The following is a 12,949-nucleotide window of genomic DNA, read 5'->3' as shown; positions in this document are numbered from 1 at the left end:
TTACAGGCATGTGCAGCAGATGGCAGCATTTATACAGAAAAGAAAAATATACCAGTCTTCCCTATTTTGCATGTTTTTCTTAATGTTCTAACATGTTCTCAGAATTGGAAAACAGCTTCTCATCTTAGCAACAACTGGCATGCCCCAATTTCCTTTACATTTCAGAAGGCATCCACCACATTCTGGAATACCATCAGCCCTGGTGGAGTCACTTTATTACTATCTTGGGCACTTGTCCCATTTTCTCTTCTGCAAGCTTTGCTTATATGAATGCTGCGGACAGCAGGATACAAGTCCTCATCTATGGGAGATGTCATCAATGGATACTATAACTGATGGAGCCCAATGTGAGAAAGCCTCTCCAGTCTAGATACATCTAGAAGCTTTTGAGAAGCTTACCATACATGTGTGGCACTTTCCACCTGCTGCTACTGTCCTTGTACATAATGGGCTAGATTCAGTATATGGCGCTGAAAAAAAATCGGTGCTGAATGGTATTTTATAAAGGATGCTCTGGGATAGGTATCCTTTATAGAATAGTATGTAGCACCAGAATCCACACCCAACTTGAACCAGGTGTAAATTCTGGTGCACAAGTTGGGTACGGATCCCCCAAATTCTATAACACTGTGCACATTTTAAGTGAATGCCCCTCACCCGCTCTTGTCTCTCCCATCGTTATGCCCCCTTTTTTAGATCTGAGTGGAAACACTTAGGGATTATTCTATAACAGGGCAGGAATTCTGCACAGATCTGCTATTTTGGGGCTGCTTCAGTACCTTGCTTCCACTGTTCCCTCTAAGCTGAGCAGGAGCCTTCCAACTTAACTGCTACCAGTGGAGGGTGGTGCTACGATATTGTGTTTATAATTGCTAGAGACAGGCAGGTTCCCTGGAGTCCTGCAGAGCTTGCCTGTATCTCCCTATTGAAAATGTGATAGTGAAACAGCACCACCCACTGGCAGGACTGTAGGTGGAGGACTCACAACCAGCTCTGGGGGAACAGTGCTTGCTTCCGTTATAACGTTTTTCTGTGCTGAAAGTGTATAACACTAGGCACCATATATAGAATTCCCTAGACTATGTAAACCATTTTGATTGTACCACAAAAGGCAGTATATCAAATGTAAAACCCCTCCTCTCCAAATGTACAACCAGTGGATCCAAAAAAGGGGGGCCCTCGCACAAATGGTGTTTCCCAAACAAGGTCTTTATTAGAATAAATAAAACGACCCGACACAAATCGTGTTTTGGCCACAAGGGCCTGCCTCAGGGGTCTATAGACCTTTGGTGGAAACCAATGGTAAAACAAATAACTCACGGTCAATTTGTCAAAAGGTATCCTATCCCACGCGACCAGTTTTACCCCAGCCGAGGCTCACGCTGATTGGTCGGCAGGGCAGAATGGAGGCGGGTAAGCTTGTTGACTGGCCTGGAGGCTGGTAAACACTCCTCTCCCCCATAAACGCTCCTGTCCCCCATAAATTATATGACCCAAAATTGTATGGTTCAGGGATGCTTCAATCCTTCCTAAAGCTCAGGGAAGAATACAACACCTGAGAAAGAAGACAGGTATGTTACAACTTTAATCCCACTGTCCATATAGAACACTTGCTGTAGGTAAGTAACTTGGTTTTCTTTGAGGACAAGCAGAAGAACAATTACTCACCAATTGGACTCCCTAGCTACAGGTTGCAACAGGTAATCACCAACATATTTTTGGCTGCAGGGAGCCTTTTATATTTATTCCACTTCTGCTTTGGAAGGCAGATTCTAAATGAAGAGAGATGGGTCAGGGGAGGGTGGAATGGAATTAGATTAATTCTCAAAGGGGCCCTTTTACAAAGCTGCATTAGGTGCTAGCGTGCGCCTAACATAGCTTAAAATGGCATACTGCTAGATGCGCTCAGGCATCCTACAGTACCTGCCAAATGTGAGGACACTAACAATCACTAAAAATATGGGTCTTTTTGGAGAGGCTTGTCTGGGACAGACAGTAGGAATTCCTGCATTAACTAGTTAGTGCAACTACTGTACATTGGCACACAATACATGTGAGCCTTTACTGCCTACAAAATTGCTGACGGTAAGTGATCATGTGGTACATTTTTTTAAAATGGTTGTGCACTATTGGCAACATTAATACAAAAATACAACAAGAACATTTTTATGGCTGCTGTAAAAATGTCCTTTGTGTGCAGGAAAAATCCAAAGGGTGAAAAAAGGCTACTTTTCACTACAGTTTAGTAAAAGTGCTCCAAAAAATTCTGCAGGATTAAATGGCCAAACCTACTGTCGCATCAGGAGTCTTTTCAGAGTAGTGTGATATGAATGTGTGTATAAAGGTTCACATAGCAGCTTAGCAAAGTTCAACCACTTCAATTCCTTATGGTGCTTAAATTAACACATAGTAATTACAACTAGTAATTGTACATAGTACCTATATAGTAACTGTTCAGGGCATTTCCAGAATCTGCCCATGCAGTCACAGCAGAGAAAAAGTCCTTTACCATACATCGACAATGCAGATGTACTTACTGCTTCTTCTGAACTAATGTGAGGTGGTAAGTTCCTCAACTCTCTGCAGTGGTGACAGTGTACAGTCCATGCCCTTAACCTGACCATTTCCTGCTCCATTCCAAGCTACGCACTTGGTATGGAAATTAGCATATGCTAAGAGTTATATCATCACAGCAGTTGTTATACTTCATGAGTTAACTGCTTGATGCACTTTCAGAGATGTCAAGTTACCCAGTTCCAGGCTGGAGACTTTATGGCCACTCCTGGTTTTGAACTTATACCCCAAAGCAATATGGGATTTGTAGTATCCTACCCATTGAAATCAGTTCTGTAAGTTCCATAATGCACCAGGATGGGCTGTTCAGAAATCCAGGACTGTCCCAAAATCTCAAGCCTGGAACTGGGTAACTTGACATCTCTGTACTTTATTTAAATGACCTTGGGGCCCTTTTACTAAGGCCTTCGCGGGCGGGCTAATGTGCGGGAAAACATGCGCCAAATCGGCACTACCATCAGGCTAGTGCACATGCCCGGTGGTAATTCTGAGCTTGGAGCATGCCAAATCCCGCGGTAGAAAATAATTTTCTACCGTGGTGATTCCCGGCAGTAATCAGCAGTTGGCGCACCCTGCATGGTTACCACAATGGGCAGCACGTGAGCCCTTACTGCCTAAATCAATGGGTGGCAGTAAGTGCTCAGCTCTAGCTCTTAATATTAGTGCACGCCATTTCCTGGCCCATTAAAAATGTCTTTTTCCCAGATGCAGTAAAAAATGGCCCTGCGTGAGCCTAAAACACATGCCCACACTACCACAGGCCCCTTTTTACAGCAGCTTAGTAAAAGGACTCACGTGTGAGGGAGTGGGTGGTATAAGGGAATGGGATTTGATAACTGCCTTTCTGAGGTTTCAATCAAAGCAGTTTACATATTATATAATGCACTCATTTTGTAACTGAGGCAATGGAAGCAGACCTTTTGTAAAATAGGGCAGATCTGCATTGTAGCATTTTATTCAAACTCTGTCTGGGGATGCGGCTGCTCCCTTTCTACCCACCTAGCTATGCCTCTGCAGTGCAGGATTAAATGACTCATCCATAGTCACAAGAAGTAGCAGTGGGAATCAAATCCGGGTCCTCAAGCCACTGCACTAACCATTAGGCTTCTTCTCCATAAGGCTGTCTCATCAGGAGGGCAGGGCTCATGCAGAGAGTAGGACGTTAAAAGCCTCTGGCCAAGGAGGTTGGATTAACAGGAACAGTGTGACATCACACAGCTGAAGTCAGTCCACCCAAGGAGGTTTTCATTCTCCTCAATGCAGGTCACTGCCATCTTGATACACCCAAACAAATGTAATTGATAGGGTGACAAGCTCCACCTACTGGCGTCAGCCCAGATAATGGGCCAAGCACACTCCTGCGGTCCCCAGTTAGTCAAACCTCCTGAGTGTTCTATGCTGACGCTGCAGTAGCTGAGGGAGAGGAAAGCAAAATGGCCTTCTAGCTAGGGTTACCATATGGCTCCAGAAAAAGGAGAACAGATTGAGCCAGTCTAGGTTTACTTCCCTTGCTTTCAATGGAAGCAAAACCTGGACTGGATCAATGTGTCCTCTTTTTTCTGGAGCATATGGTTAACCCTACCTAGGGGCCCTTTCATTCGCTCTTCTGGGACTACTGCCGGCCCAACTCGGCCACCCAGCGGTAGTCCTATCCTGAGCGCACGCCATTTCCATGGAAAATGAAAACCACTGGAAATGGCTTGCATGGTGATAACCCGGTGGTAATCTGGCATCACTGCATGCTGCCTGGTTACTGCTGGATTAGTGCGGGAGCCCTTATCGCTATCTCAATGAGTGGTGGTAAGGGCTCCCCAATGCCATGGCCACATAGTAAGAGTTATCTTAGCCATTTTTTTGGGGGGGACCTTTTACCGGCTACGGAAAAAATGGCCCTGGTGCGTGGGAAAATGGTCTCCTCCACTAGCACAGGGCCCTTTCTCGGCAGCTTGGTAAAAGGACCCCCTAGTAAAAAGGAAACTTTCTGCAATTGTGCTGTGTCTAATTGTGTATCATGGATTCCAGAGTTGCACAAAATAAAACTCTGTGGGGAATGAAGAAAAATATAGCAGTATTTTGCCGTGAGTGCACTCTATTTTACCATGCATTGAAGAATCCTCTTTGCTTGGTTCTGGGTTCATGATAGATTGTTCTGGACAAGCTGTCAATCATAATCCCACATCCTGTCCTTGAATTGTATAAACTTGTCAAATCACATTTAGAGTAACATTTTAGATAGGATGTTCAAATCAGCATTTAGACTTCCAAGTTGCAACATCTGCAATTCCGTGTACTATCTTAAGAACCTTTTTAGTAAAGCTTAGTGCGCGCTAATGGAATTAGTGCACAATAAATACTAAGAAGCCCGTTTTATACTTATGAGCTTCTTAGTATTTATGTGTGCTATTCTGTCAGCAACATGCAACCTTAGTAAAATGGGTCCCTTACAAACAGAATCTGCCAATGTAGATCTATCCTAAAATATATGGTGAAATGGCCAGTCATATGCCTGGTGATGTGCAGCATGAAATATGTCTAAAATATCAACTGGGCAACACAGGAACATAAATAGCTCTGTGGCAGCATACGAATACCTATGCTATGAAATGGCTCCAGAGACGCGTAAGAATGTCTACGCTATGAAATGGCTCCAGAGATGTCTATGTGCTGGAGGAGTAGCCTACTGGTTAGAACACACCACTCTTAACATCCAGAGGTGGCTGGTTCAAATCTCACTGCTGCTCCTTGTGACCTTGATCAAGTTACTTAACCTTCAATTGTTTCAGGTACCAAATTAGATTGTGAGCCCACCAGGGATAAAGAAAATACCCAGTGTACCACTACTGAGAAAGGTGTGAGCAAAATACAAGTAAATGTTTATGTGAGCCATTTTAGAATAGAGATGGGCAGTCAGAAAAGTTTCTTTTCGTGTCGTTTTATCATTTACAGGAATTTTCATTTAATTTAGGTTTTTCTGTCCATTGTTTCTAATAATAGTGAACACTCTTTGGACATGGGCTAAATTCTATATATGGTGCCAAACAATTGGCACTGAAAAAAGCATTGTTCTATAAACCATACTTAAAGTTAGGCGTGGTTTATAGAATAGTGCTTACACTCAGGGATTGCATGTAAATTTAGGCACCACCATTTACACCAACGAAAATGTGGTACAAATGCCCATACCTAAATTTAATTAACAATTAGGACGATACCACTATCTTTGAAACAAATAAAATTTTACCATCCGAAGTGGCTCAATCAATAAACAGTTGCTCATTCAACTTGTTGCTTCAACTATTTGACTTAGTCAAATAGTTGAAGCAACAAGTTGAATGAGCATACCTAAATTTACACATGGAGCCTCCATATTCTATAATTATATGTGTAACTCATAACTATGCCCCTGATCCACCCTGAAATGCCCATGATTCTCCCATTCCCATGCCCTCTTTTTTGGGCCGTGCGTTAAATATAAGTGTGGGAATTTACAAATGTAGGTTTTAATTAAATATATTTAGTGACAATTGCTTGTTAAAAAGCCAATTATTGGCACTAATTCACTCATTATATAATTATATTGCACAGGCAAATTGGTCGAACACCCACATTTGCATGCACAATTTTTATAGAATTCATGGGAGTGTGTATTATGTGGAAAGAGGGCACACTAATTCAAAATGAGGACTCACTCTTCTCAAGTCTACACATGCACATGTGTGGTAATTACACTATCAGGAAACAGTGCGCACTATTATTGGTAGATGACAAAACATGAAATGTGTTTTTTCTGCTAATTTTTATTTGGTAATGATGTGCAACAACATAGGATATGTTCTTGGCATTTCCTATATCATCGCAAACAACAGCCCATCCTTATTTTACAGACATGTGCCCCGGTATTCAAAAGCATTTAACCGGCCAGGATCAGCACTTGGCCTGTATAATGCCCCATAACCAGTGGGACATGGCTGGCCATAACCCGCTAAAAATTCATGGTTAGTGGCTAGTGGCTAGCTGATTATATCACGTGATATAACCTGCTCTCCACTGATTTCCAGTGCAAGTTTGCTGGCCACATTTTGGCCGCATGAATACCAGGCCTATCTTTGGCCAGTTCACACTTAACCGGCTAGCACTGAATATCGGCTTGGCCAATTAAATTTGAACCAGCCAAAAATAAACTGGATATTCAATTCCGGTCATCAGAAATTAGTATCTGCCGGGGGTTGGAGCACATCCACTGGGGATGAAGGAGGTGGCCTCCCCTAATCCCTGTAGTGAAGTGCTGCTCAATAGGAGCACTGTTTTAAAACCTGGACATCCAGGTAGCAGATCTGATTCTCAACATCTATCTTTTTGGATGTAAATTTTCATTACCCTTCTGAAATGGGGAATACATATTTATTTTTGGGCTCACCCATTACACTCCCAGACAACACCTCCATGCCATTTGGACATGCTTCAGTTTTAGACATCCATATCCCAACCTTGCAAAACTGAAACTTTGAATCTATGCAAGATAGGCATCTAAATGCCGATTTATGGATGTCCAAAACACGAATGGCACTTCTAAAATAAGCACCTCAACTTCTAAAAATATGATCAGATTAGCTGAGGTTTGAAAGACCTGTATACATCAACAAGAATGTATGTGCTTACTGTTATAGTGTCAAAAATATGTAAACATATTCATATAAAGTCACTGTTTACATTCAAACTGATAATCATGTTTTAATATTACTTCTATGAAACAAAAACCTACTCTTTTTCTATTTAAGTTGTAATCTGTATCTTTCTCATTTGGCATGCCAAGTTACTTTTATCCCTAAAAATATATCCAGATTAATTTTTCTGCCCCCATATTCATGGAGACAGGGTATATTGTTATGCATATTTGAGTACTATTTGTATTTAATTGCATTGTCTGTGTATAGATAGCACTGTGTACTGGGGCTTCCTTCCCTATACTTTGCAGTATCCTGTGATTGACTCCTTCTAAGCTTTTGCTATTAACTGTTGGCTCTGGGCTAGGGTCAGCCCTCCCTCTCTGTCCCTGTAGGGTTTTGTGAGAGCCTAGTCTTGCTAGCATGCTTTTGTGATCAGCAGCTGTTCTAGGGGCTGATCCATCCTTAATTTACTGTAATTCCATCAAGATTTTTCACCATTTCCCCAAATCATTCCCCTTTTATTTACCCTGAGTTTCTCCCGTTATTTCCTTTGAGAGTTACAGCTTTTCCTCTCAGCTGGGCTGAGGTTCTGGTGAACTCCTTGCCTCTGGAGTGACTAGATGCATACTCTGTGCAGAATGCAACAATTCTGTCTAAGCAAATGAACTGCAAGCTAGATTTTCTTTATTATGAGTACTACAATAAAGAAGATTTGTTTAAGAATAGAGAGTCTACTGATTCTACTTGGGGATGATTTAACTGGCTGTTGAAGCTACTCTATACTTTGCCTAGAACAGCACATTAAAAAGTTTAAATATATTTATCTATGGGAATACAGTAGATGTTTGCAAATTAAGACCATTTGACCTGCAAAGTCTTCTTGGTTGCCTCTGTTTTCACTGTTGTAGCTACAAAATCCTCCCAAGCTTAACAACCTGTCTATGTCACAGAATATCACAAAATGTCTCAGAGCCCTGCCACTGCTTTGTGTTGGTTGATCTTGCCTCCTTTTTTGGAAGATTGATGCAATAAAACCATTGCTTTGAGCAAGTCAGCATTGTTTTCTCCTCTTTTGGCCGTGTATTGCAATGCTTCTCAACCCTCTCCTGAAGGTACATTTAGCCAATAAGGCTTACCACAATGAATATGCATGAAATTTATTTGTATATATTGGAGACCCAAAGGATGGAAATGTCTCTCATGCAAGTTTATTATGGTAATACTGAAAACCGGACTGGCTAGGTATGCCTCCAGAAGATGACTGAGAAGTGCTACTATTTTGGTTGCGGTGATCAGGCATTTCTAACCCAACATCCAGGTCCTTCCTCTCATTATCATTACTTTCCACTAGATGGACATCTCAAAATGGCCAAAAAAAAGTCCATCTGCCGAAAACATCCAAATGATGATTTTCAAAGGCAGAATTTGGACGTCTTACACTACAGTTCTTCCAAATAGCAAGTGGGTGTGTTGGAGGAGTGTTTTGGGCAGAACTAGGGAGGGTCCAAAATTAGGACATTTTCAGTGATATTGGAACAGGAAGAAACATTCATGGCAAAAAAGAAGGATTTTTTTTCTAGACCGTTTCAATCATGTTCAGGGTACAAAAGGTGCCCTGATTGAGCAGCTGACCACTGAAGGAATGAAGGCATGACCCCCTCCCACCCCTATAAGATGTGAATGTGCCAGTGAACACCAGGTTCTATGCCAGTTTCAGCTATTATGGCCATTCCTAATAGAACAGTAAGCTATTGTAAGAGTAGCCTAGCAGTCAGTGAAGTAGACTTTGAACATGGGACCCAGGTGTAACTCCCAGTTTAACTCCTGGTCAAATAATTTTATTGGTAGATATTGTAATATTACAAAACTAGAAATACATATGTGAGCCTTCCTGGAACTCAGAAATACCTACTGTACCTGAATTTATAAGTCACCTGCAAGCGTGATGGCTATTTGGTGCTGTTACTTTTAGGTTCAGTAGGTTTTTTTTCTGTTCCTGGAGGGCTCACAATAAAATATAATGGAAATTAAGGTTGATTTGTTCCTGGTAGCATTGTTTTTAAAGTCCATTGCACTGACCACTAGGCTACCCTTTGCTCTACAGAGATGCCCATATGGCCAATTTTGTAAAATAATGCCAGACAGACATTTTTGCACCTGGTTTTTTGGTGTTCATATTGTGGATATTTCATCTTTGGAAAATGGCTATTAATTTTGGAAGTTTTCAGCTCAAGAACATTCTTTTCAATCTTTACAGGAAATCCCAATGTTTTTTCCTGTTCGAAATGGCGTGAGATGGATGGGGTTTTGGATGTTATGAAGTTCCAGTTCTGACTTGGAACATTCTTTTGAAAATGGTCCTCTTCATGTACACAGTGAAGAAGTTTTCTCAGTATCTGAAAATGCTCACGTACCCACTGCGAATACAAAGCTAGCACCCATGCCTTGCTTTTACCACCGACCTCTGAATCTGTCTCAAGCACACTTTGTTTCTTACCTTTCTGTGGTTTTTCTCCTTGGTGTTCCTTGTATTGGGAACAGTTTTGTCTTAATTCATTGCTTTGTGCTGCTACTTTCAAAATAAGCAATTGGGAACAGTTTCGTCTTAATTTGTTGCTTTCTGTTGCTGTTACTTTCAAAACAAGCAACACAAAGGTTTGCGAGAGAAACCAGATTCTACATGTTTGTACATCCACTGTTTGGTACATCATTCATTTGTTGTTAGTTTTGTTACTTTTTGGAGAACTCTATGGATGTGCTTTCCTTTACATTCTTCCCAGTCTTCATGGATTTTTTTTTTTTTTTATTCCATACAATATTTCTTCTCAGTTTCTAAAGGTTGATCAATGATAATGTGTGCTTTCCAGACTGGACGCTTAGAGTTGTTTCATTTACCAGCAGAAACTTAGGTGCCTAGCTAAACTTTCAGCACAAAATTAACTCTCACAATTGTGTAAAGATCAACTTTCTGGCTCGTTGCCAATGCATTTTTAGAAATTTTCAGCATACTCTGTGCCACAAAAAAACAAATCCCACCACTGCTAGTTCAGTAGCATCCATCTTACTGGTCATACTTCTCACCTTAAATTGAACACCAGGAACTCGGAAGTGAGCTGCTACTTTTTTTCCCATTCATTTCACATCTCTCCTCTGAGGTCCCTCAGTTTCAGTGATTCCAGTCTCCAGTCGCCCTTTAGCCACACATTCAAAATAATTGTGATAATGAAATATATTGTGTGAAATACAAAACAGGAAGTGATCACTGTGCACTTCTTTACAGAAGCAGTTTATTCCCCTGCTTGGCAGGGAACCAAAATATATTCATTTTATATGAATCAATATTCTGCTTTTTATACAAAGCTGTAGTCAATTCAAGCAACTAAAACTGCAGCGTTAGGCAGAAAAAAAAATTTGGCTTTTCTTCTTGGAAAGTTCTACATCTGACTCCAAACAAATTATAAGTTCTATATGCAGGACACAGCAGATTTCCTTTAAAAAAAATTCCTGCAAATCTAATCTGTTGAAGAGTCACAGAATGAGAATTTCCCCTGTTAAACAATCTGTATTTGATTGTCTTCATATTTCTTGACAATGTATGGTGATGCTCTAATCCAGCATTCTTAACTTCATAAATCATCTGAAACAATATGTAAATTATGATTAGCCACCTGATGATTCAAAATATGAAGAGATAGGTAGATATAGATATATATATAGTAGGCCTGATATTCAAAGGATTTATATTCCTAACTCTTGAGAGTTATGCTCATAAATTGGCCTCTTTGAAAATTTACTAGGGCTGAGTACATAACCTTTTACTCAAAATTTCACTAACCTCTTAAATGTAGGAGCATAAAAAGTAGGTGGTAACAGGGTAACAAATAGGCTTATAAATCTAGGCAACTTATGGCAGGTCTAAATGTATAAGCATAACTTTTAAACTCCTAAATCAAGAGGAATTTTCAGCTGATAAGTTATGCTTCTAAATTTTGGCTGAAAATAGGACGCAAATTTAGGACCTCAGGGGTCAATATTCAAAGCAATCTAACAAGCCAGAAATGGCTCCTGGCTGGTTAAAAATCACCTTTTAGGGGCCAACCACTAATTTTCACTGATTAGTGCCGCTGAACATACCTGTTTAGCACCGAAATAAAAACCGAGTATTTTTGGAGCATTTCAGAGGCAGAGTCGGCACTTGGCTGATTAAGTGTCGATATTCAACACTTACCCAGCCATGTTTACTGCATAAATAGAACCACATAAAAGTCGGTCCTATCTTTATGCGGTAACCCATTGCCGGTTAAGTGCTGGATATCGCACTTAACCGGTTATACATTTGCCAGCTCCAGAAAATCTCATGGGAGTGGTTTGGACCTGGGCATGACAACTACAAAAGGCATGCAGATAAAAACTGAAACAGAGACCTCCATCCAGGGCTGCCGAGAGACTGGACTGGGCCTAGGACCGGGCCCAGGGCAGGGCTGCTGCCACCGCCCCCCACCTAGTTTGCGGCCGCCCCTCCCACAATTGTCGCCGCTGCCACCCCCCTCCAGATCGCTGCCAAAATACCTTGTTGGCTGGCGGGGATCCCAAGGCCCTGCCAGCAGAAGACGTCTTCTGCTGATTGCCTGCCCCTGCTGCAGCTGGTTTTTCTCTCAGGGCATGCTCGGATTCAAAACCGAGCATGCGCCCTGAGAGGAAAAGCCGCCACTTAGCTGGGCAGAAGAGCTGTGCTGGAGTTGGTCCTCCAGGTCCTCCCCAGCTGCCAAGGGGGGCCCGGCTGTGGCACCGGAGTTTTCTCTCTCCTGCTCCTGTTGGGATGCGATCACTCGGGACCCGGCAGGAGCAGGGGAGAGAGAGAGAGAGAGAGAGAAATCCTGGCGCTGGGCCTGGGGAATTTTGCCCCCCCCCTCTCGGCGGTCCTGCCCCCACCCAAGAAAGCCAGGGGACTACAAATGGTAAGCAGATAAAAATTCAAATGGAAACCCATGCCCAAGAAAACCAGACACTACTGCAGTATTTGTAAAAGAGAAACAAAAATACATTTTCTCCTGTACTCTGCAAAACATAAAAATAGAAAGTACATTTCCCAAAGCATAGACATTCCAATCCTTTAAAAGTATGAAATACTATCTTTCTTTTCTACCTTTGTTTTCTGGGCACTTTATTTGTAATTGGACTGGTGCCAGTCTCTTTTCCACTTCCCTTATGTCAGTCTTCTCCCAAATTCTTTTCCAGGTTTGCCTTTCCATTTTTTTCTCTTTCCTCGTCTTCTTCTTTTTCTTCTCTATATCTTTCTGCCACTGACATTTTTCAAGTGTTTTCCACTTTTCTCTGTGTTTATATCCTCCCATTTGATTTTACATTAATTCACCATTTCTCTCATCTTCTTCTTAGTCTTCTCCTTTTCACCTCCCATCTACCTCTCATCCCCTCTCCAGTACTTTCCTTTGCTCCCTCTGTCTCTCTCCTTCTCCAGTCTCCTATCCTCTCCATCTTTCACTCACTCTCTTGTCCTCCACTTCATCCTCAGTACTCTCATTCTCAGCCCTCACTTACTGTCCTCTGCCTCTCATCCTCTCACCAGTCCAGCTCTATCCCTGTCTCTATTTCATACATAACATAGTAAGTGACAGCAGATAAAGACCTGAATGGTCCATCCAGTCTGCCCAACAGTCATATTCATTATTTATTTATTACATTTGTAT

The 12,949-nt window shown here is 41.6% G+C and overlaps 1 protein-coding gene across 9 annotated transcripts in view; it reads right to left on the bottom strand.

Annotated features, from left to right (window-relative positions):
• Positions 1-9,844: 9,844 nt before the first annotated feature.
• JAKMIP3 (Janus kinase and microtubule interacting protein 3) overlaps positions 9,845-12,949 on the bottom strand; it is a 215,414-nt gene continuing 212,309 nt past the window's right edge. For 5 of the 9 annotated variants that reach the window (XM_030202974.1, XM_030202976.1, XM_030202975.1 and 2 more), the window contains exon 22: positions 9,845-10,878. In XM_030202974.1, coding sequence (XP_030058834.1) covers positions 10,621-10,878 — 258 coding nt within the window. In that variant the 3' untranslated portion in view covers positions 9,845-10,620. The remainder of the gene's footprint in view (positions 10,879-12,949) is intronic. The other 4 variants (XM_030202979.1, XM_030202981.1, XM_030202983.1 and 1 more) reach the window with 1 other exon arrangement.

Source organism: Microcaecilia unicolor, chromosome 5, assembly GCF_901765095.1.
Source record: "Microcaecilia unicolor chromosome 5, aMicUni1.1, whole genome shotgun sequence".
Classification (NCBI taxonomy): domain Eukaryota; kingdom Metazoa; phylum Chordata; class Amphibia; order Gymnophiona; family Siphonopidae; genus Microcaecilia; species Microcaecilia unicolor.
The sequence above is the reverse complement of the archived record's forward strand: the minus strand, read 5'-3'. Positions and strand labels throughout refer to the sequence as shown.